We start from the raw sequence: 23,315 nt of genomic DNA, 5'->3' as shown, positions 1-23,315 counted from the left end.
ATATATGCTTCAAACCCATGAAAGGAGAAAACTCAGACGCCGGCCATAACACAAAGGAAAGAAGAACAAGTGAAAGCTGCAAGCTGCAAAGTAAACGATCATCCGTACGCTGGGACGTGGCTGCACTTCCCAGTCCTCTCATCGTACACGTTGAAGCCGTACTCGGCAGCATTTGGAGGCGTGTAGACTGATAGAGTGTTAATGTCTGCTGCACTTTCAAGAGCTTGTCTACTTACGGTGCAGAGACATAGCGAATTTGTCCGCATCGGGATTGAAGACGCGGTGTAGACCGATCTTGTCGGATATATACGCAACTTCATTAGGTGTATATGTCGTTTGCTGCTTTATGGACAAAGGCCCTTTTGATGTATCCTTTGACTCAGGCATATGATACATAGTCTCCACAAGGTTTCCTTGCAATATCTTCATGATGCAGTGGGCGTTGGCATGGTCGTGGATAAGCGAGCCTTTTTGTGGGTTCCATACGATGAGGATCTGCGACGAGGACATGATTCAGTAAGACTATCTCTTGATGCCGATGTGGTTCTACTGACGAGATTGGCCTTGCCATTGACGTTATCAACTAAAGTCCTAGTATAGTTGCGTGATGTGTCTGCCCGGGAATATTGCTCCCACTCTTTCGGGTTGGATGTGTATTTTGCCATCAAGGCTTTGATGTGTTCCGGGTCAACATTGGCGGAGTCGATCCCCGACGACTGACCAAGGTATTGGCGAATCTCATACACGAGTGTAGAGAAAGTATCTCGGGGTCTGGACGGATTGCGATCAAGAACACTACACCCACTACAACTCTGATCCACTGACGACGAAGTATGCGGTAATGCTGCTACGGCCATGCTATCTGATTGATGAGGATGAGATTACGAAGAAGCTGAAGGAAGAGATGGAAGCGAGTGCGGTGTGCTGTACTTATCTTCGAAGGTGGACAATTGAACGGCGATTTCGGTGACTACATATATTCGGGGTTGTCGGCGTTTAGGAAAAAATGTGTTTCACCACGCTACAGGAGGCAGTCACGACCTGCGACCTCATGCCGCTGTCTTACCGAGAATGTGACTTGTAGGAGACAGAACTACACAGAGTCGTTTTCGCACCGTTCCAAGCTGGTGATTCTGACAAAAGTAAATCATGTTCAGCGCGTGGCATAGGTGAGCAAGTAGTAGAGTGAATACTGTGCGGTAGATGTCAAAAGGTTCGCGAAGTTCTGCCTTGCTGGTCTGACTGTCATCTATTCCCCGCCCCAGGCTTGACCCTGATCAGGGACGTCATCTTACGCTAAATTTTGCAGCATCGACTTCTCCCCTCACAACGCGAGAAATTGACACGATTTGGTGCAGCGAGCTGTCTACTTCGAACAAAGTCATTTCCCAAGTCTTAATTTGCTATACATCCATAAAGAGCGTAGAACTACACCACGTCCATAACCACCTACTCATAGGAATAACGACAAGATGTCGACGACGGTGGACAAGGTTCGTTGCCACATTTTTACAGAATATTTCAAACAGCCATGCAGCCTGCTAATACCACACATAGATCAAGGAGATCGAGGCCGAGGTAGGATCGCATGATTTTGAATTCAAGAACGTACTCTCAACCTGTCACAGATGGCCAAGACTCAGAAGAACAAGGCGACGTCCTACCATTTAGGTACGATATAATGACAATCTTGCGACTGTCGCTATATTGACCTCCGGCCTAGGCCAGCTGAAGGCGAAACTCGCGAAGCTTAAGCGTGAACTACTGACGCCGTCGTCGAGTGGTGGTGGCGCTGGTGTCGGTTTCGATGTTGCTAGAACTGGTGTGGCGTCTGTGTGAGTGTCTGCTTCTTTGGGTTTCTTTAGCCTGCAGTGCTATGACGAGCGCATACTGATTTTGACAGTGGATTTATTGGCTTTCCGTCAGTAGGCAAAAGTACATTAATGAGCAGACTCACGGGGCAACATTCCGAAGCAGCTGCGTACGAGTTCACGACTGTAAGCGCTACTACCCTTCAGCTGTACCAGTCAATATTTCTAACAGACACCTAGCTTACGACGGTACCTGGTCAAGTGGTGTACAACGGTGCAAAGATCCAGATCTTGGATTTGCCTGGTATTATTCAAGGTGCTAAGGACGGCAAAGGTCGTGGTAGACAAGTCATTGCTGTCGCCAAAACTTGCCATCTCATCTTCATCGTGCTTGATGTGAACAAACCTCTTACGGATAAGCGTGTTATTGAAACAGAACTCGAAGGATTCGGTATCCGTATCAACAAAGAACCTCCAAACATTCACTTTAGAAAGAAGGACAAGGGTGGAATCAGTATCACTAACACCGTACCACTAACCCACATTGACCACGATGTAAGTCTTTACAATTTCTCTTGGGATGATAAATGCCTATATTGACCACCCACAACAGGAAATCAAGGCTGTCATGTCAGAATACAAGATCTCCTCTGCTGATATTGCCATTCGCTGCGATGCCACAATTGACGATCTTATCGATGTACTTGAGGCCAAGAGTAGATCTTACATTCCTGTGATCTATGCTTTGAACAAGATTGATGCCATCTCCATCGAGGAGCTCGATCTGCTATACAGGATCCCCAACGCGTGTCCCATCAGTTCTGAGCATGGCTGGAACGTCGACGAGCTGATGGAGCAAATGTGGGAGAAACTCAACCTTCGGAGAGTCTACACAAAGCCTAAGGGTAAATTGCCTGATTACACTGCGCCTGTAGTGCTCAGAGCTGGCAGATCTACCGTGGAAGATTTCGTACGTTTGAACTGTGGACAATCAATTTATCTCATGCTAATACGTACCCCAGTGTAACGCCATTCACAAAACCATCGTTGATCAGTTTAGAGTGGCTATTGTCTACGGAAAGTCAGTCAGACATCAGCCGCAGCGCGTAGGCCTCGCTCACGAGTTGGCGGACGAGGACGTCAGTAAGTTATTATCATTAAATCCTGAAAATGTGCAAATCGATAATAATGCTAAGCTTTTTCTTTACAGTCACGATTATCAAACGATAAATTCAACGAAGCGCATCGACTGTAACATGTTGCATCTCAGGTCGCTTCTGGAAGCGAGTATGCTGACACAGTTTTGATTTGTTGTTTCTGTAGTTCACAACCGAATTACCACCGTATCGCAGCATCAGAATTAATAGAGGCAAAACTTTTTCTTCGCTGGAACACTAGGACCGAATATGTGTCACGAATGGGGGTGCTCAACGGAGGAACATGCTTTTGCATCGCTCCCGCCTGGCTTGATCCCGACTTATATTGGCTATCGAAGCATAGGATATTTGGGCTCGTTCGGAGTGTCTGGCCTGTTGCTCTTGTGATATCATGACTTCTCATACCATCTTGGGACATGCAGAACGACATGCAAGCCTTCAAGGTCTCGCGAAGGAATTCCAGGCGCGGCTGGTTCCCCAGGTTGCGACACATCGCTCTTTCTGGCTAGAGTACAATATCACCGAAATGAACATACAAATCTAAGGTACATTAGACGATCTATTGGTTCCCCAGTCGTTGATTGATTGCCCTTTCCAGAGCCTGCGATTAGGAAGTCCCCGCAATATATGGGATCTCCGATCAGCCTTGGAGCTGTTGTGCGAGGCTTGAGTCCTGTATGTGCGGAGCCACGAAGTTGTCGTGGCTAGTGTTTCGTTCCCTTCACCTTGGCCATGTTCGGAAATTGCTGCATTCGACCAGGAAGACTAAAGTGTACTGTCTTGCAACAAGCGAGCAATGAGAAATGAGAATAGCTACTTCGCAGCACGATTGGATGGCGGTCCGTCTAGGTTGCGCTCCAAGCTTTGACCACGCTGCGAGACCGCATGGCCGCCCGCTTTCGTGTCGAGCCGAGCAGGCGATCGAAACGCGGGAGCTACGTATCGCGGGAACTTCCCATTTGCTACTATATATGCCGGCCAGCAAATAGGCCGCAGCTCAACGTGGTCTTGTGCCTCACAGCGGTCTAATGCTGCCACTTTTTACGCTCACATGCACTAGGCTGACTAGAGAGATGGCCCAGCAGTGGGATACCTCTCGCTATTCGCCCTGCATGGTGTTTGCCAATATTACCCACATCAACGAGTTGAGTTTATATATCAACACTCACTGCCCTGATCCTCGAACCGCCCATACTTCCCGGACGTGCCGTCCCGGAAGTTTGATTCGATAACACCCTCCCCCGCAGGTTCACTTTATCTCAATCGTGCTACTACTGTGTTTCTTTACGCCATCTCAGTAAGCATATGATGAGTCTGTGTTACAGTCTGCACCTGTGCCTGAATTAATATCAACCCTCCGAAAGGACCAGTCATCAGCCATCTAGTAGTATTGCACCTCGGTTGGCAGCCTGCATGCCTCGTGTCGATATCCTTAGGGGATCCCTTCCGTCCTTGCTGCTAGGTATCTTGTCTTGCACAACTGTTCTCCTCATCGCAAATCTCTGTGTTCCTCCTCAGTATCCAACCTTCAATACGCAAGTAAGTGATGGACGAGGACGACCCGAACCAAAACGTAAATCCTACCTTTGATGGGGCACAGATGCCTATGGGTGGGCAGCACCAGTATCCGCACTCACACCATGGAACGCCTGCAGCCGAGTATCCGGGATTTGTCTGGCATACTTCCCAGATGGCGGGCGACACAAGGTCCTACCAACGACCGAATCACCCCTCATTACATCCTCTGGTCCTACCACAGTGGCCAAGCATGCTCAGCAGTCAATCGACACAACCTGTACCAGCTTACTATCCTCAAGTCATGCCCCAGGGACAACTAGGTACCACCTCGCCGACGCCATTGCTCACACCAATCTCTGCCTCGTCAACGCGGTCTGGGTCTACACCGCGCAGGACTTTGACAGATGATGAAAGGCGGAAGATGTGCGAGTATCATGAGCAAAATCCAAGCGCTAAGCAGAATGAGATCGGCTGTTAGTCTTGAGTCATTAGTTCATCACTATGCCAGAGTATGCTAACCATTCGCAGCAATGTTCGGCGTCGAGAGAAGGTAGGCTAAGGAGATCCGTTTCAACGTGATAGCGAACCACCTTTACTGATTGCTAAAGCACCGTTTCCAAGGTCCTGCGTCAAAAGGAGAAGTATCTGCAGAAGTACACCGAAGCAGTGGTTCGCTCTCCAGAAAGACGTCTGAAAGGACGATCTCCCGATATCGAGAGAACACTTTCGAGTTGGGTCACCAAGGAGCAGAAGAAGGGCACCATATTATCAGACGAGGCTATTCGTGAGAAAGCCCAGTACTTCTCTTCTGTGTCTGGACCTGACTCGGCCATGGTCAATCCTGCTAGTAATCCTGCTTGGTTGACGTCTTTCAAGCGGAAACACAATATTCCTGACCGCAGACCAAGCAGAGAAATGTCAATATCAGATAATCCGCACACGGGGAAGAAGTCGACCTCATCTCATCATTCACCTAGCGGGATTTCTCCAGGTTCAATGCGAAATGATGCTTCTCCATCCCCCAGTGGTCTGCGCGGTGTACGCAGCGACGAGAGTTTGAACGCCGAGGTATCCGATGGCTTCAGCGATCTCACGACGACCTTGAGTGGGAGCTCCCTCCACGTGACCGAAGCATCAGCATCGATCTCTCCCAAATCTCTAATGAGCCCGTCGTCCCCTTTCTTCTCCACGTCGGAGTCATTCTTCGGTCAAATTGACAAAACAGCCATGTCACCCACGACGACAGGTGACGGAATGCAGCGTCCACGAAGTCAAACATTCCCCATGATCTACCAAGATCTATCGTCGCCATCTGCGGGTCTGGCCGGTAGCGGATCAGATTTCATGGACAACGAGGTTCTGGGCGCTTCTATGGATGGTATCGCGCAGGCTTTAGACAGTATAGACGAACACATGGGCGAATCTCCCGGTACTGACATGCACATGAACGTGATGCAACAATCTCAACAACAGCAACAGCAGCAGCATCACGTCAGCTCAAGTCATTCGCAGGCGATGCGTTCGCCGCCATCGTCGTCCTCGGCCCTGGATCTATCGACTCCTCCAAGCCTGTCGCATGATGCATTTGTGGCGGCTCGGGAAGGAGCAGGGGGTCAAGGCCCGAGTCAGGAGGATGCGAGACAGGCACTGAAAGTCGTCTGGCAGTACTTTGCGAATCAGCCCAGAGGCACAGATGAGAACCTGAGCATGGAGGAGACTGCTATGATGGGACGATTCATGGAGAAACTAAAGGAACGCTACAGATGATTAGAGAATGGGAGTGATATGGACCAGCCGCGAGGTGGTTCACTCTTTTCTTCTTCTTCTGTGGAACGACATTATATGTGGTATGGAACAATTTACGGTAATGACGGGACGGCAAGATGAATTACACGGATTCGCTCACGCGGTCATGGCATGGCGCACAAGCATTGGTATATCTGCTTCTTCTGTTTCTTCTGTCCCGCAAGCAGCATTGATATATAAGCCGTTTCTGGAGGAGGACTGGATAAATTGATCATCGGAGGGTATTCATTATTTAGTAGTAGCAGTGCTAATCAAGTAGCTAGGGAAACAATTTCATCAGGTGGGCGAAAGACCAGTCTTTACCCTTTACGTAAACACCTCATAGCAATAATGGATGTTACATTCCATCAAGCAGAGATGCAATGCTTTCCTCCTGTATCTCGGGGAAGAGCCTCGAGAACAGCAAATCTGTAATGGCAAACATGAGATGCTTGTTCATGTATGGATCGCCGAAGACGTCCAGCATCTCTTCAATCTGCTGCTGGATTGAAGCTTCATCTTGTGACGACAAGAATAAGCTAGACCGTAGAATGCTTGGAAGAGACTTGTCTATGGCGGATGCGCATCGACGTTTGATCTCGAGGACCTCTTCATTCGTGGGTGGCAGTCGGCCTTGGCCGAGAGTATTGTTGGGAAATAGATTGACTCGAACCGCGAGCAGGAGTGAAGGTACACGATCTGGTGTAAGGATCACGTCGAACAGGTGGTGAGATATGAGCCTAGTGGTTCATGTCAGCCGAATCTGCAAGTCACGGTCATCGCATGATATTCAATTTGACATGTAAGAAAGATAACGATTGGTATGCATCTGGTCCGCTGATGACAGGGCTCAGACCCCCTGCATCGAACTGACTGAGGTCCATCGACACGATGGACACCGAGGGGGCTCGAACGGCATGCGCCGAATGAGGGGTTGGCGACTCTCACGGCAGGCGAGGGGATTGACCACGAGCAGCAAGGCTTGAGTCCTTTAGGGTCTCGCACCGGACATGGTGCCGGCTTGAGTAGAAGGCCGTTGATCATCAGCACGTCCCCATATCATGCATAGCGAAGGCACGGTTTCAGGCCCACGCGAGAGTTAGATAGCATGGTGCCATGTTGTATGCAGTCAACGCATTCCCAAATGACACAGTAAGCCGCGTGGGCGAGCCGCAATATCGCCAAGCTACAAACGCCATGTTTCCCGACGGTGAAGTTGTCGGTGGATTAAGAGGTGATTGGCTTTCTGGCTAAATCATGTGAATGTTTGGCCATGCGGGATCATCGAGACATACAGTCGGTGGCGTTTACATCTTCGTCCAGTTATGGGAATGGGTTCAGAGAAATGCTTCCTGTTGGTCGGTCCTGCGTCTTTGGGGTGTCGCATGAATGAGGGGTGCCGCAGGGCTGGATTGTGAAATGGAAAATGCTGCTAGCGCACAACTCACCTGTCTAATCTGGAATTTGTGCAGCCCACCTTTCCAGGACCATATATTAAAAACCACTGTAAAAAGTTACAGATTGCACTGATCCATGGCATCCGCAAATCGAGAGATAGTATGTGAAAAGAACAACTCCATGCAGACATGCTAAGAACAGGGCGTTTTGCAACGGGCTTAGTGCATTCGTCTTGCTGCATCTTATCAGTATATGGCACGTCGGGCGGTGCGTTCGGAGCATGCTTCAGAGACTCGGCGCTCTGTCGGGCAGGCAGGCTGACAGAGTTTGACCAAGAGATAAGTAAATCGCGGGTGGCCAGAGCTAGTATGGCAACAGATTGAACGATATTCCATAGGACCATGCAAATCATTTCTACAGCACCCACTTTGTGAGCATCTGTCGGCGCCGTGTCCTCGGCCTTAGCATCTGGCACAAGACCGAATTGCTCCAAGCGGCTGGGTGTCGGCATAGTCTTCTCGGGTTTGTCAATAACATCGGTTCCGGGGCGTACAAGGTTAATCAGCTTCGTCGTAGTCTCCCATATAAACCAGCCTTCGCACAGTTTACCACAAACGGCATTGCCAATGATTACCTCGGACAAAATGTCAGTCAATGCTAGACTCAGACACGGATTCTCTATCTCCTCGGGTGGCAGAAGTTGAGATAGCGCAGCTTGGACGAGCAAATGCCTCCACATCATCTCGTTCTCAGCAAGTCTGATGGCAGAGACAGGGTTGGTATCTTGCGGCACAGGTGATAACGCAGGATGTGGGTGTATCGAATGATAGACCTCACGTGCATTGACACCTAGAGATGCCGTATATGAATTGCCAATGGCAGTGCGAAACGCTGTGAGACATTAGATATTGATCGTCTCTGCAAATCGAGCAAGAGAAGTGTACCGGTAACATGTGCATCTACAAGCGCAGGCAATTCGTCTAGTAATAAGGCTTCTATATCAATGTGCCGGATGCGCTCCTCTAAGGCGCGAGTACAATGCGCAATAATCTGAAGGACTTTATCGGTAAATTGCTGGTCCGGCGAAATCTTCGAGTACCATGTTTGGACGAAGTCCTTGATGATAATGGCGATGAGAGCGTAGAGTTGCAAGTCCACCGCATTAGAGCTGGTCAGTGGAGGGAGAGTTTCTTCCAATGAAGGTGTGTTGGCTACAGCTTTCGTGCCATCAACACCAGGTCCCGAACGAATCTGATGGCCACACAATGTACGCCTCACGAAAGCCGCTGTCGCCTCATCAGAAGTGGACTGCTCCAATGTCCGTTTACTCTGAGTCCTGCTAAGTCGTGGTTTTGTGGGCGATTCTAGAGTCTCACTCGCGATATCTGATGTTGTACTCCTGGCCTTCATGTGCTGCCGCTTGGGCATGACTGTGTCTTCAGTCATCATAACATAGTTGCAGAACACTCATGCGCCATTCACTTGCTCTCAAGAGTTTAAGCGATAAATAACTAGCTTTCTGGGACATGGACTAGTCGAAGAAAGTGGTGAAACTTGGACGAAGTAAGGCATGGTAAGGCATAGTAACACTTCTGGAAAGTAAGGAAGGCACTGTAGAGTTACATTGAGTCATGTATCTCCATGCGCTGGTCTGTGCGGATTCGTAACCCATAGATCCAAACCTTTCCCCAGACTCCATGTCTAGAAGTTACCTTATACAGCACTGTTATATGCCTCAACTATTGCTCAGTCACTTGCGGAGATAATGTCTGAGGAAAAGATGGGTGTCGCCAGTCTGGACGAGGTGGATGGTTTGTACACAACGAGGATATTACAATCACTCATGTATTGACTTTTCTCCAGAGCAGCTCAAAGGGATCATCAATAATCTCTATGTACTTATAGTCCAGACTTTCGACCATCACAGTGCAAATGCCACCCAGGCAATGAGTGCGGAGATGTATGGTAACCCAGATGTAGACGCACAAGGCCATAACTTACACAAATGTAGTAAATTGCTCATCCAGAATCTGCTATCCCTGATCGAGACCTCACGTCGCCTTCCCACCGGCCTTCCTCCAGAGATTATCGATTATGTGGAACGCTCGCGCAACCCCGACATTTACACTCGCGAATTTGTGGAGCTGGTCCAGAGACTGAACCAACAATTGAAAGGAAGAAGCAAAGCATACGCCGACTTTCGCGATGTTTTGGCAAGGGAGATGATGAGTGCCCTGCCAGAATGTCGAGAAGATATAACAAAAGTGGTGGAAAGTACCGGCGGAAAGATCTCTGCTTGATATATGCTCCTGGATAGCAATGGCGTTTTGGAGTTTCTGCTTTTCCCACGATACCCCTGGATCATGTCGTTCTTGAGGACCTGGGATACGATGATTGAGAGACCCGTGGTCATAACGACACTTGAGTCAAGATTTCATGATGAGCTACGATACTAGTATATGAACGGAATCATGCGCCATCGTGATTCAACGGACTGCTTGCCAAACTTATCTCTATACCAAGTCTTCGTACCATCAGCCGTAATGCCGAGGTTCACGGCTACCAAGAACAGAGCGGCCAATAATGTGCGATTGAACACACAGCCGCGAGGTGCTGCGACTAATGACATGGTCATATATATGAGGCACTCTGCTAGGTAGTGAGGGCATACAACGCGATGGAAAAGCGGGTGGCTTGGCACGGTGTACTTCTTGAGTGATGCAAGGTATGCATGACAGTAGTGCTGGATTGCAGATGCAACGAAAAAGCCAGTTATACCAACCACAGTGCGGAGGCTAGGAGACTGCAACGAGATGTGCTTAGCTTGCTGCGAAGCACTAAGAAGAGCGGCTTGGGGAAGCAAAACGTTAGCTATAGAGACTCAGAGTAGAGCGGCATGGTGAATACTTACAGCTTCCTTCGATCCACACTGCTACACTGGTGGTCGTGTAAAACCATAGCCCAAAGGCCCAGTGACCGATCCACATTTGAGAAGAGGACGGTTTGGTCAATGTCATGCATTCATACAATCGTCGAGTTCCCTGTAACAGCATGAGTAACCAGGTGACTGCGACCTGCTCGATACTCATTGAGTGAGAGCGCTGCTTCGCAGCAGCAGCGACTGTCCGAACTATAGAGGCATCTAGGACCATCTGAGATGCCCACAAGATCGAACACGCTACGGATACCACGTAGAAGGACGCGAACCAACTGTGAGGAACGCGGATTGTCGCAAGTGTATTGATTAATTGCACCGCGGCATTGTTTGTCTTCCCCTCCCCAGAAGCCTGAATAGTCTCACGAGATCCATACGTCAAGAAGCATTTGGACAGGATTGGGACTGAGCCAGCAACAGCAATCTATTGAGACATTAGTCAAGGTGTGCCTGCCTTGACTGCAAGAAGACGTAATATACTTACGCAAAAAGCGACGACCACGTAGCATGCCCTCATTGCAGTGACTGCATCCATTGTCATTGGCCAGAAATAGCAATTGACTACCGTAGATGCCGGACTGTGTGATACTACATGTGTTGTAATTGGCCAAATAAATATTCGGTTCCATAGCACGATCCTGTCGAAGCTTGCCGGGGCTGGGTAAGGTAGGCCGAGCAGAAGGAGCAGCAGCAGCAGCAGCGGAGTCAGGTCGCACGTCGCACGCTTCAATGTGACTTCCTTCAGGACAATTTTCGAAGTTCTATTTTCACTATGTATTTATTTGCATGTATTCAGGTCTCTTCAAGTCACAGCTGAGCATATATTGCATTACGAATCATCATGTGGGACACGACTGCTAGCTACTGACCACCACTACAATACCTTGTGCAGCAGGGGCGTGGCAAAGGACCCCATGCTTCCTACGACGGCCCAAAGGGTGGTAGTACAACACTATGCAGAGTAACATCACTATGAGGCAATAAAATGCCTTCTCGACTTTGGTTTTGCCTGCCCAGCCTTTGACCCATTCCGTCCACCAAATATGCCTTGTCGATACGTGGAGTGAAGGGTGAGCAATCTTCTTAACCAACAACCTACACATCTTTTACCACTGGCAATCTTCCATGCACGCATGAGATTTGATGGACGGATTGCTACTGTACATAACTACAGGACAGACGATGCCTGCTCCAACGTCTATCTGATCTGCAGTGATGCACTTTATCCTGCCCTCCTCTGATCCACTACGGAGTATGTTGTTGCATGATCCCGCGCACGTGACTCTGGAGGTCCGTGCGGGTAATCCAAGATGGAACGGCTTCTTCCCTCCTCACCTGCAACGCAAATGACAACTTGAGTACGACAACTCGGTGTTCCTTACCGGTCACAACATTCTTCACCACCCACTCGTCGGACTGAAAGCTCCAGTCTGTTATTCGTCCGATTTGCCATCTGCTGGCACCTTGTCTTTTCATCGCCTTTCATTCCCGAGTCTCGAGGGAGCATGAGGCTGCCTGACTGTGTCGATACGGCATGAGCGATAGCACAAGCATAACTGCTATCCCGAGACAGGTTCTTGCTGGTACACCGGGATATGTCAACTTCGATGAGTCTTCCGTAGCCCATGGTCAGAATGCACCATCAGCGCACCTGCCCAAGTCGTCTCCTCCTCAACTACAACAAGAAGAAGACGGCAAGAGCCTTTTGAAAGGACCTTCAGCTCTGGAACCCAATGGAAATGGCACTAGAAACAACACAGATATTGAAAACGACTCCGAGGCTGAGACCCTGATATCGTCTCCTGTCAAGAAACGTCAAGCATTGAGAGAGGCCGAGAGACGTGACAGCAACCACGTTTCTTACAAGGACGGCAACGCAACAGATACCCATCACTCAGCGGAAGAAGAAAATCGCACAGAGCAAAAAAATGGCACGAAAGGACTGGATCGTTGCAAACATGGTGGAGCTCCGGAGACAAATGAAACTGATGCCACCGGAGGTGCGGCAGTACACGACGACGACGACGACGAAAGCGATAACCTTAGCGAAGTCATGTCGATGAGATCTTCTTTCGCCGGCTCGGATACGGAAGGACTGCTACGTGGAGCGCGTGCAAAGGTTGACAACAACGAGGGTGGGCACAGCGATGATGACGACGAAGATACAAAGAGCAAGACGAATCGGATTGGGGAAACGTCACACACTCGCAAACGAAAACGCAGGGAATCCTATTTGCAGGCAAACATGGAGCCTCCTCGTCGACGCCGCAGAGCAAGTGATGAGGCACGCACCCACGGCCGAAAGGAAAACGGTGGCTCGACTTCGCCACAGCTACGTAGGCATCGTCGAACCATCTCGACTCAGGCAAGCTGGACGGACCAGAGCAGGAATTCAACCGGCCCTTCTTCTGGGAGATCACGTAGAGCGGCTACACAATTCCCTGTGCGGGAAGTCAAGCCAACGAGAAATCATTGGGACTCGGACACATCATCGGAGGCTTCACAGCAGCACCACTTCAACAGACTAACCCGAAACGTGAATAGATCTGTCTCGACGCCTGGAAGACCTTTGGGTCGGGACCACAAGCGCCACGTCAACAAGTATGGATTTACTCGGCTTGCTGAAGCTTGCGAGAACGGTGATCTCGAATCGGTCAAGGAATGGCGTAATAAAGATCCCGAACAGCTAGAGCAAAGAGAATTTGCCGGCAATACGCCCTTGCAAGTCGCTTCGCTCAACGGATACCCTGAGATTGTCCGCTATCTCCTCGCCGAAAAGTGTAATCCGCACACCGCAAATACGGACCAGGATACGCCTCTCATAGATGCTGTAGAGAACGGCCATATCGAAGTTGTGCGCTTACTACTTGAGGCTGGTGTCAATCCTCTGAGACAAAACTTGAAGGGTCAGCAAGCGCTCGATGTGATTACCGAGGACACGGAAAACGCACAGGAGATCCGGGCTGCGTTACGTGAAGCCATTGAAGAATGGAGGAACAACGACGACGGACAGCAACAGCAAAGGGAAGGCGATCCGGTGCAGCGGCCTGGACCGAGCAAGGAGCTACATTTTCTCGCCTACACTTCCAGTAATCTTCTGCGCCTAGCTGGTGAGAACGATCAAGCTGGGATTCTTGAATTATTGAAAGCACAAGTTCAAGTTACCAATGAGATTGTGGCCGCCGCGGCTAGGACTGGCGATACGTTCACCGTCAGCATGCTCTTAGCTGAGATGAAACCTAGGGACGCCAAGAAACGACCAGAGCTACCGCTCCTTGCCGTTGTTGGAACTTCGCATTTCGAGATGGTCAAGTATCTGACCGGCGCAGACGGGTTCAACCCTACTTGGCGGTCCAGAAGCAACGGGATGACGTGGTATGAGCTAGCTCAGCAACGACAGGGTCCGAATTGGCAGCAGGAGAAGGATCTCTTCAAAAGGCTCTACGACGAGCGCATGCAATCCGAAAGACTCAGCTCGAGCCCCGTCTCTAGACGCGAGAACGGGAAGCGCAGACGGAGCCCGCAGCGACGATCAGACTCAGATGCTGAGTTGGACGATCTGGACTCAAACGAGCAAGCTAGAAGCAGGCGACGTCTGGTCTCGAAGAAAGTCATGCGACAAGCGAGTCACGGACGCCGACCTTTCTCATCATCGGATTCTGACCATGATCATAATGACTCGGTCGATGGTGAAGAGTCGCACTGCCAGGACAAGCGTTCTTCGAAACCTGCAAAGGGAAGGAAAGGTGGCCGTCCTCGTAAAGCGAGCACATCATCCCACAACTCGGAGGTACAGGAAAAGCATAGATCGTCCTCTCGTCCGCGCACCCATCGAAAACCGCTCGAATCTCCAGATGTTGAGAAACCTACTGTTACGTCAGAAGCTGAAGACCGTGCGCATGACGAGCAGAGCGTCAAGCTGGAAGACGCCGATCAGCATGGAGAAGAAATCGATGCACAGGCGGAGGCTGAATTGGCAGCGCAAGCGCAGGCGCAGGCGCAGGCCGAAGCCGCCGAAAAGGCCGAGCTCGAGGCTAAGATCAAGGCAGAATTACTGGCCGAGGAGAAAATCAAGGCGGAGCAGGTCAAGAAGGAAGAAGAAGAGGCACGGAGAATGGAAGCCAAGCGCAAGGCCGAGGAGATTCGACAACAGCATCAACGACGTATGGCGGAGGAGCGACGTGTAAAGACCGAGGAGCTGCTACAGGCGTTACCGAGTGCTCTGCGCCATGTGCTAGGCCCAGCGATGGCAAGCGAGGTCGAGAAACAGAAGTACGTGCAACGTCATTTCCTGCCCATACAGGTCGTCAAGCGTGTCGACATAGGGTCAGTGGTAGGGGAACACGAAGAACCGGATGATCTTTGGATGCTGAGCTACCAAGCGGCGGCGATTCTCACCAATACTGGCGCAGCAGCTTTGCTCGGACTCCCCGTCGATCCCTCGGCCGTTCAGTCATCACTGGCGAGAACGGTAAGCATAGAGGTATCGCAAGAGCAGCGCCGAGCAATGTTGCTCTGCCTGCAATCGAACAGCCTGGTACATCCCTTGCCATCAGCAGACGAGGATTTCGAACACGAAGACCTCATAGCCGAACTTGTGCTGGCCGAAAAGACCCGCTTGCAAATCGCCGACGACCGCAGCAGATTCTTGTCCATGGACTCCTTGCGCTGGATCAAATACAGCGATTTCATGACGGCCGCCACGCATGCCGATTCGCCTGATTGCGTTCATCTATCCGGACTCTCGCTGGATTACCGCTTCGACTGCTGTCTTGACCCGACGCCGTTTTTGCTGCACGACAAGAAAGGCAACAGCCCATCGAGCGACAAGAACAATGACAAAGTCATGGTGGCAGCGGCACAGCAGGAGGAGAAAGCTGCAGTCATGGGCGTCAATGGTGGCGGCGGCGGCAGAGGCAGATATGACGATGCAGCAGCAGCAGCTCCAAGTCAGACTCAGACTCAGAGACGGGCGGGTCCCGGCATCACGACGTTTACAATTGTCCAGGACTGAGGATTGAGAACATGTACTGTACCATATTGTATTCCTCTTCCGCTTCTCTTTTTTTTCTTTCTATTTCCTCCTCTCTATCGCGTATCGATCTGGGGGAGAGAAAGATAAGGACGTAGAATGGAGAGAGAAAAGAAATGGCGCTACTAGCGAGCAAAAAGGCATGCGACATGTGGACGAGATGAATGATCTGTTTCTTCTTTTCCTCGTTCCTCTTCTTTTCTGTCTATCATCTCCTCTGATAACGATGTTCTCTTTCTCTGTCTTCTTGTCTGCACGATAACTTTAGCCAGCCAGCCAGCCAGCCAGCCAGTCAGTCAGCGATAAGGTATGCAAAGAGAAATGACACAAATGACAATGTTGATGATGATCATGATGGACTTCTTGGCTCCTTTTCCAGTGATGAATGTGACATGACTTGAACATGATATGATGCAGGAGAACGAGCACACATGAGGGAAAGAAGACAATAGCGTCTCCATAGTAGAGAATATTCATTGAAGATGTGCAGAAATATATAGTATGAGGGCAGGAAAAACACTGGACCGGAGCGACCAGTCATAGAATCGACAGCCTCGCTCATTCATTCCTCGAACCTTCCGGGTCGGAGGAAGAAGAGGAAACACCGGCATTCCTACGCCACAAGCGCACGAGCGGCGGCCTAGCAATCTCGTTGAAGACGGCGGTGCCGTAGACGAGCAAGGCGAAGCCGACGACCTGCAGCCACTTGAACGACTCCCATCCCAGACCCAGACTCACGACCCAGATGACCAGGGTTCTGCACGTGTCGATTGTGCTGCGTGCGGTGGCGGATACGGTGCGCGTGACAGAGAGACCGAAGAAGTTGAAACCACTGTTGAAAAGACAAAGTCAGTATTTCTCTCCGGTGCGAGGAGGAGACTTGGGTGCTTCTTACCCTATGGAGATCATGGTGAGGACACCACTGACAGCAATGGCACGATTGTTGGCGATCTGACTCAGTCCCTCGGTTGCATCAAAGTAACCGCCGCGGCCGGCAGGTGTCCTACCCACGGCAAAGTGAAGCACAATCATGCAGAGGATGGTGACGGTCAGGCCAAAGAAACCCTCCCAGCCGACAGTGGCGAGCGGGTCCAACTCATACTTGGCCATGATGGTTTCCTCGAGGACGAATTGTGAAGCTGTAAAGAGCTGAGCGCCGGCAATAAGAAGAATACCAACGGCAGTCTGCGCAGCAGTATGGCCGGTAGCAGCCACGACTGCGTCTCTGGCGACCTTTGCGGCGAGATGGAGACTGCTGGCCGAAGTCTCGTCGGCATGGGGAATCTCGGGTATCCTCTGTTCCAAAGCACCAGCAAGACCGACGACGGCTACACCCAAGACGACGACGAACAGACTGAGCCATTTGGCAGGTCCCAGGTGCTTCTTGAGGAAGACGACACTGAAGAGAGCGACGAAAAGGACCAGAGCACCTCGTGTCATCTGGTAAATGCTGGCGGCGACGAAGAGCAAGCCAACGTTCATGAGGGTGGTGCCAGTAATGTCACAGCAAGCGGGCAATGCTAACAATATGACCTTCCACCCCTTCAGGGGCAGTCTTGCTCCTCCTTCTGCCTCTGCATCAACAAACGGCTTGAAGGGAGCATCGGTGGGTTCTATCTCTTCATCGGTTCTCCGGCGAGTGAGCGGCTGCGTCTCGTCAACGTCGCTGACGCGCTCGTATTCGATGTCGTCTCTGGCCGAGGTGGATTTGGACGAGATGAAGCGACGGTAGAGGAAAGAAGCGAGAACGACAATCCAACAGCCGCATTCGCCAATGAACATCTGAAGGGTTTGGATGACGGGCTGCTCAAACATCTTGTGTTTGCTCGGGTCTGGGGAGTCGCAATTGGCTACGCATTGCATGTCCTATCCGATGTCAGCCCTGCGCCGCTCACTGTATATGTTGCAGCTACCATCATACCTGGTATTTGGTGAACAGAGTATTGCACGCGCCAGTGAGGAGCATCATGAAGACCAGAAACGGCACCATTGCTTTGTTCGACGCCATCATGCAGGCTGTCTAGGCTCCCGACTAGCAGGAGATGTGATGACTTTGAGCCCTGGATAGGAGGGCAGATATGATCATGGACAACTCAGTCACTCGATAGCATGCTCGACGGACTCGTACTCGACAAACACAACGGATGTAATGGTGGTATAGAATGATAGAAGGTCAGGTGGTCAGGAAAGACAGAGGAAGGTTCCCCACAGTCCACCGTCTTTGTCTCGGACATTGTCGGCGCCAGCCACAATAAGATAACAACAACATGACAACAAAGATAACACTACCTAGTATACCGCTCTGCCATGTTACTACCATCACACATCTAGACTACAGTATCTGTGATTTTCTGCGGCGACGGTACCGTATCCTTGAAGCTCCGTCTCGTCTCCAGCATCTCCCAGTGTTTCTTCAACCCCGGATATTGCTCCTTCCAACCATGTTCGGGCCACCTCACAGCCAAGTAGCCACAGACACTCCCAATAGCAATGTCAGCCAGCCCAAACCCACCAGGAGTCACGAAATCACCCGGCTTCTCATCAACCCAAGTCGCGAGAGCTTTCAGCCCCCCATCCACTTTGCGCATCTGTCTGGCGATCCAGGCTTTGGACTGTTTGTCTTCGTCGCGCATCTTCTCGAAGAAGGCCAAGACCAGAGCATCGCAGACACCGTCGGCCACGACTTCGACTTGCTTGGTGAAGAGCCCGTCGTCGATGTCTGTCACTGGTGGTCGGAGCCTAGGCTCGGGGAACTTTGCCTCGATCCATTCCAGAATGAAACTGGACTCGTAGACTGCTTTGCCGTCGTCGAGGATGAGCACCGGCACTTTCTCCAGTGGGTTGTACTGCGGTGTCTGCGTCGTCTGGTCCCAGGGAACTTCTGTCTGCAGTGTGAAGGCTATCTTCTTCTCCGCGAGTGCTATGCGCACCTTTCGCGCGTATGGAGATGGCGTCGCGCTTATCAAGGTGAGCATTGCAGATATGACGTTGATGCAGAGCTGTAGGGTGTAAATTGTGCAATCCCGCTGCTTTTACTTTGTGATTATTCTGCTCTGAGCTTTCTGGGTATATTGTAATCTCTGCATTGCTTTACGACAACACCTGACTCTGCAGCGTCCAGCATCTACTTATATTCCTTGAAGACGAACATCGAAGGAGGGGTTCGAATGCCCATAGAGTTATAATGATAAAGTATCGAGATACCCCGCAACCGCAACGGGGACATGACCGAAAAAGCGGCTCGTGCACAACATGATCGCTGTACTTTGTATAATAATATCAACCACAATGATGCTACGCTGAATGATTTGTAATCCTATCAACGACAATCCTCCCGGGTCTTTGCACGTCTGTGTGTGCGTGAGAGAGAGAGAGAGAGAGCGGACAGCCATGTCGAGCCTCACGGATCTGATCAAGATCATCCCCCCAGACACTGAAGAAACGCCCGAAGACATCTTCGCCTCAGCACCAGGCTTCCTCTTCACCGACGACCTGCAGAACCTCCACGGCTCACCCGGCGACATCATCATCTACAAGAGCAAGCCCTTTGGCGAAATCGCCCTGACGACATGCGACCCAGCCAAGGAAGACGAACGGACCCTGTTCAGCCACTACCTGTGGAACGCAGGGGTGCTGATGGCCGAAAGAGTCAGCGGCCAACGACTGCTGTCGGATGCGGAACGCAGCGAGTGGAGTCTGAAGGACCATAGAGTCCTGGAATTAGGAGCAGGTGCGGCGTCGATACCAACAACGTCAATATATCTCACAGAGCCGGCGGGCTGATTCTGGGCTTTTGTTCTTGCAAAAAAAAAGGCGTCGGACTGGCTGGTATAGTCGCTGCGCTGGCAGGCGCCAAACAAGTCACCATATCCGATTACCCTGCGCCAGTGATCCTAACCAACATCAAGGGAAACGTCAAACGAAACATGGCTGAGCGACCCCTTCCCCAAGTGGTGGTAGAGGGCCACGAGTGGGGACAGCTAGACGACGACAACGACTTCGCGCGCGAAAACAAAGGTCAGTACAGCAGGATCATCGCCGCAGACTGTTTCTGGATGCCAGGACAACATCGGAACCTCGCTCGCTCCATGCTCCACTTCCTCTCTGCGTCCAAGGGCGACGACGCTACCGCTCTGGTAATCGGTGGCTTCCACACGGGTCGTGCGAAGCTGGCTGCTTTCTTCCATGTCGCAGAGGAGGAAGGGCTCGGCGTGGTGGAAATCTATGAAGAGGATGCAAATGGCGTCAGGAGAGAGTGGGCCAAGGAGAAAGATGGAGGTCGAGAGAATGTCACCGAGAGGAAGAGGTGGCTCACTATAGCGAGACTGAAGAGGAACAGTTCGTGACGCCGGACGCGGACCCGTGTACATAGAGTATGCCAACGATAGGCTTGTCGATGACTGAATGAGAACTGATCACATAGATGCGAGTGACGGAATCGAATCACGGCTGAACAGATATGAAGAGAAGCAACACCCCGTTTCCCCTCCACTGATGTTCGACATGCGTCAAGTGAAGCATAACAACACACTTTCCACACGGTGCAAAGCGGGCTCTGTCTCGGACTAATCCTTCTGAATCATCAAAAACACTCACTGAAAGCCTCAGAGGTCTGGGACTACATCGTCACTTACATTTCCCCGTGCTCTAGTCCTCACATGCATTGCTTTCTACAGTGAAGCATATTGTACTTCCCGTGGACTGCTTGCTGGTGCCTTACAACTCGACATCTACCCTTCCACCTTCTCTTCTTCCTCTTTCATCTTGTACCATCCTTGCAACGTCAACCTGCCCCTCTTACACACATTCTCTCGGTGTATTCTATCTCAAAGGCCCACACCTATATACAAACTTCAAGATGCCTGGAGTCACTTGGAGCGGTAAATCTCCCCCTTAACCCTTGCGAGTAACAAAATACATCATGACGAATCTTGCTGACGCTCGACCAGCCGAGACTGACCGCAAGCTGTTCCTGTTCTTTCTCAAGGATAGCGCCGTGAAGCTCGACTACGAAGCTGCCGCTGCAGCCATGTCGACCCCAGAAGTCACCTGCACTCCCAATGCAGTCGAGTCCAGAATCAAGAAGTTGAGAGTTCTTGCTAGAAAGGACTTTGAGGCGGCTGAGTATGCAGGATCACTGCTCCTTTATTGCAAATGTCCGTTGCTAAATGCTCTGTATAGATCGAAGAAGCCCGCCAACGATAACGATGAGCCTGCCGTCACTGCCAAGGCTAAAGGTGGCAAGAAAGGAGATGAAAAAGGAGACAAGAAAGGAGACAAGAAGACCGTCAAGAAACCCAACAAGAAGGGCGGCAAGCGCGCAGTCCCTGTTGCTGCCGATGAAGATAGCGATGCCGATGACTATGCTATCATCACCGCGCCTCGTGCCACTAAAAGGGTACGTAGGTCAACCGCTGCTGCCACACCAAAGGCCGAAATCGCCGTCGAGGAAGATGCGAAGAATGCTATTGCTTCTCCTGTCGAGGATGCCTCCGACGGCCAGACTCTCGAGACCAAAGGCAAGGATCAGACGGTCAAGGACAACCCTGTCACTGTTGAGATCACGAAGGAAGAGGGTACTCGAGGATGAAGAGGAGCATGTAAAAGCGATGTTGAGATGGCCGAGGCAGGAGGAGAGGGAGACGGAGTCTAGGGTATCTCGCCCGAGCAGAAGTCTCTACCAGGCTGGCGATAATAAAGATATACCAAGGTGTGATTATAGACCCCTTCCAAGTGTGGCACTGTTGTTCAATGGAAACAATGATTACAGGCGGAAAAATCTAGGGAGCTAAGCAGTGAGGTGTCAAGGAAAAGCGGGCAGTCCAGAGTGCTTTCGCGCGTCGGACGTGCTATCTCAGACACTTGAATGATGATAGTTGCAAACTGTATCTAAGCGAGGCAAAATAGGGTATCTCAAACTGAATTCTTTTTCTTTGTTGCAAGCGCAAGTCGGACTATCGCTTTCGGAATATGAGGGTACACACACTTTGCCCCTTCTGACCACCAAAGGTGAAAGTGGGATACATGGCTTCATCAAAGTACTGTAACTCTCCATCCGGGACGATGAACCAGTTGAGGAGCTCTTCCTTTGTCCAGTTGCAGCTTGTGATGATGAACAAAGCGCCAGAACGGATCAAAGGAGTGATCTTGTCACGGTAGTTCTCACATATTCTACGGCCTTGAGCATCGGTCTCAGAGGAGAGGGAGATGGCATCGAAAGTACCTTTGTCGAGAACGGCATCGAATCCCGAGTCAAGCCAGCTCCCTGGCTGCTCGCCCAGTATATCCCAGGGCTCGAAACGTAGTGGAAGGTCATCGACTGCGTCCTCGTGGATCTGCTTTGCAATCTGCTTCGCCAATTGGACACTGGCTTCGCTGTAATCGACCCCGACCAATTCACCCATCCATCCTTCCTCTCGCAGGGAGAAAATCATGTGACCGTTTCCGGTGCCGAGGTCGAGTATCCTGGAGGCAGGCGTGGAATCGTCGCCCTCTTTTCGCAAGAGACCCTGCTCTTCGAGTGACTCCAGGCGATCTATGACTTTCTCCTCGGCGCCACTATCATCGAACCAGATTGTTCCCTGGTCAGCGGCATCCTCGGCGTGGTTCGTGATTTCGCGTTTGTAGGCCTCGTCCCAGCTGAGCGACAAGTTCTCTTCATCAGCTACGGGGTTCAGAGACATTGTTGACAGAATTGAGCCGTACTATGCCTTGGTCCCGAGCTCGCTAGGGTCTAGGTGGGAGCGCATTTCTTGTTCTTCTATTCTGATCACAGACGATTCACCTAGGTCGCTCTCTTGTACTGGAAGTCTACTTGGGATGAGTATTGATACTGAGGAATACGACATGGAAAGACATCATCTGCGTAACGGAGACAAGGCAACTTACTTTACAGAGAACTATTATCAAAATGTCCTACATGCAGTTGTATGACAGGCTGAGATTAGTATACAGTACAGTAGATGTCGTATTGTGAACAAGGTACCAAAATAGCCACTACAATCACATGCAAAAATATTTCTTAGATGGCTTTCTGGGGCAGGCGCGAATTCGACATCATAGGCCAAATGTACAGCTGTAAGGCTGACTTCAAACTGCCTGTGGACCCTCTTGGTTTCACCCAACACAGGAACAATCTAAGGTACCGTATTGTATCAACCCAAGCCCCAAACCAGAGCCTGAACCTGATCCCGAACCCTGATGCATCTGTGGGGTCGTTACTAACGATACAAGATCTTGGCAACAGGCACAGTACTGTACTTATACAAGTAGAGATACAGTAAGGTGTCTAAGGATAAGGCTAAAACTGATGTGCTAGGAATGCGCTGTACTGTTTTATACGGGCAAGACGGATAGCGGAGTAAGTGTGCTCAATACTCGGGCGCGGGACAGCGTCCACACAGTGCAGCTTTGGGGTTTGCGGCGGTGCTTGGGTGGTCTATTGCTTTGACATATTATTATTGTATGTTCACTGCCTCTGTCCCTCCTATCTGGCGGTGACGGCTTTACTCTAGTGTGCTGCTGCTACTGCTGTATATTGGCACCTCTTGCAACTTTTCTCTGTGTCCTCTCTTGTGCCGTGGCGGTCAGGAACATCATCATCCTCAAATCCACTTGTCGTTCTCCGTTATAGCCACGGTATCACATCGCCATAAACCCCATGCATGCGCCCTGACCGA

At 50.7% G+C, this 23,315-nt stretch overlaps 11 protein-coding genes across 13 annotated transcripts; 5 read left to right on the top strand and 6 right to left on the bottom strand.

The window, feature by feature from the left end:
- Positions 1-98: 98 nt before the first annotated feature.
- AAFC00_004666 (uncharacterized protein) lies at positions 99-857 on the bottom strand (the record flags this gene model as incomplete). The annotated part of the gene is made up of 3 exons (XM_069344344.1): positions 99-187; positions 237-495; positions 555-857. 3 exons carry the CDS (start codon positions 855-857, stop codon positions 99-101), a joined length of 651 nt encoding a protein of 216 aa, XP_069196763.1.
- A 615-nt stretch (positions 858-1,472) lies between these two features.
- AAFC00_004665 (uncharacterized protein) lies at positions 1,473-3,041 on the top strand (the record flags this gene model as incomplete). Its single annotated transcript, XM_069344343.1, has 9 exons — positions 1,473-1,493; positions 1,558-1,578; positions 1,629-1,671; positions 1,724-1,835; positions 1,904-1,997; positions 2,052-2,366; positions 2,425-2,781; positions 2,834-2,954; positions 3,022-3,041. The coding sequence occupies 9 exons, from the start codon at positions 1,473-1,475 to the stop codon at positions 3,039-3,041; spliced, it is 1,104 nt and encodes a 367-aa protein (XP_069196762.1).
- Positions 3,042-4,514: 1,473 nt separating this feature from the next.
- On the top strand, positions 4,515-6,253 carry AAFC00_004664 (uncharacterized protein; the record flags this gene model as incomplete). Its single annotated transcript, XM_069344342.1, has 3 exons — positions 4,515-4,959; positions 5,015-5,036; positions 5,095-6,253. 3 exons carry the CDS (start codon positions 4,515-4,517, stop codon positions 6,251-6,253), a joined length of 1,626 nt encoding a protein of 541 aa, XP_069196761.1.
- A 376-nt stretch (positions 6,254-6,629) lies between these two features.
- Positions 6,630-9,118, bottom strand: AAFC00_004663 (uncharacterized protein; the record flags this gene model as incomplete). 3 transcript variants are annotated; one of them, XM_069344341.1, is made up of 3 exons in its annotated part: positions 6,630-7,011; positions 7,720-8,560; positions 8,614-9,118. In XM_069344341.1, the coding sequence occupies 3 exons, from the start codon at positions 9,116-9,118 to the stop codon at positions 6,630-6,632; spliced, it is 1,728 nt and encodes a 575-aa protein (XP_069196758.1). The 3 variants fall into 3 exon arrangements, with proteins under 3 accessions (XP_069196758.1, XP_069196759.1, XP_069196760.1); XM_069347776.1 differs by having other exon boundaries at positions 8,614-9,097; XM_069344340.1 differs by having other exon boundaries at positions 8,614-9,079.
- A 316-nt stretch (positions 9,119-9,434) lies between these two features.
- On the top strand, positions 9,435-9,969 carry AAFC00_004662 (uncharacterized protein; the record flags this gene model as incomplete). The annotated part of the gene is made up of 3 exons (XM_069344339.1): positions 9,435-9,480; positions 9,533-9,629; positions 9,681-9,969. 3 exons carry the CDS (start codon positions 9,435-9,437, stop codon positions 9,967-9,969), a joined length of 432 nt encoding a protein of 143 aa, XP_069196757.1.
- Positions 9,970-10,121: 152 nt separating this feature from the next.
- On the bottom strand, positions 10,122-11,139 carry AAFC00_004661 (uncharacterized protein; the record flags this gene model as incomplete). The annotated part of the gene is made up of 3 exons (XM_069344338.1): positions 10,122-10,519; positions 10,581-11,028; positions 11,089-11,139. The coding sequence occupies 3 exons, from the start codon at positions 11,137-11,139 to the stop codon at positions 10,122-10,124; spliced, it is 897 nt and encodes a 298-aa protein (XP_069196756.1).
- A 999-nt stretch (positions 11,140-12,138) lies between these two features.
- Positions 12,139-15,618, top strand: AAFC00_004660 (uncharacterized protein; the record flags this gene model as incomplete). Its single annotated transcript, XM_069344337.1, has 1 exon — positions 12,139-15,618. The coding sequence occupies one exon, from the start codon at positions 12,139-12,141 to the stop codon at positions 15,616-15,618; it is 3,480 nt and encodes a 1,159-aa protein (XP_069196755.1).
- Positions 15,619-16,194: 576 nt separating this feature from the next.
- AAFC00_004659 (uncharacterized protein) lies at positions 16,195-17,644 on the bottom strand (the record flags this gene model as incomplete). The annotated part of the gene is made up of 3 exons (XM_069344336.1): positions 16,195-16,468; positions 16,532-17,502; positions 17,558-17,644. 3 exons carry the CDS (start codon positions 17,642-17,644, stop codon positions 16,195-16,197), a joined length of 1,332 nt encoding a protein of 443 aa, XP_069196754.1.
- A 319-nt stretch (positions 17,645-17,963) lies between these two features.
- On the bottom strand, positions 17,964-18,611 carry AAFC00_004658 (uncharacterized protein; the record flags this gene model as incomplete). Its single annotated transcript, XM_069344335.1, has 1 exon — positions 17,964-18,611. One exon carries the CDS (start codon positions 18,609-18,611, stop codon positions 17,964-17,966), a length of 648 nt encoding a protein of 215 aa, XP_069196753.1.
- A 415-nt stretch (positions 18,612-19,026) lies between these two features.
- AAFC00_004657 (uncharacterized protein) lies at positions 19,027-19,982 on the top strand (the record flags this gene model as incomplete). Its single annotated transcript, XM_069344333.1, has 2 exons — positions 19,027-19,366; positions 19,450-19,982. The coding sequence occupies 2 exons, from the start codon at positions 19,027-19,029 to the stop codon at positions 19,980-19,982; spliced, it is 873 nt and encodes a 290-aa protein (XP_069196752.1).
- Positions 19,983-21,590: 1,608 nt separating this feature from the next.
- AAFC00_004656 (uncharacterized protein) lies at positions 21,591-22,385 on the bottom strand (the record flags this gene model as incomplete). The annotated part of the gene is made up of 2 exons (XM_069344332.1): positions 21,591-22,275; positions 22,342-22,385. The coding sequence occupies 2 exons, from the start codon at positions 22,383-22,385 to the stop codon at positions 21,591-21,593; spliced, it is 729 nt and encodes a 242-aa protein (XP_069196751.1).
- Between the last annotated feature and the right edge of the window lie 930 nt (positions 22,386-23,315).

Source organism: Neodothiora populina (genome assembly GCF_041146345.1).
Source record: "Neodothiora populina strain CPC 39397 chromosome Unknown canker_contig_3, whole genome shotgun sequence".
NCBI classification, from domain to species: Eukaryota; Fungi; Ascomycota; class Dothideomycetes; order Dothideales; family Dothioraceae; genus Neodothiora; species Neodothiora populina.
Note: the sequence above shows the minus strand (reverse complement) of the source record. Positions and strands in the feature narration are given on the sequence as shown.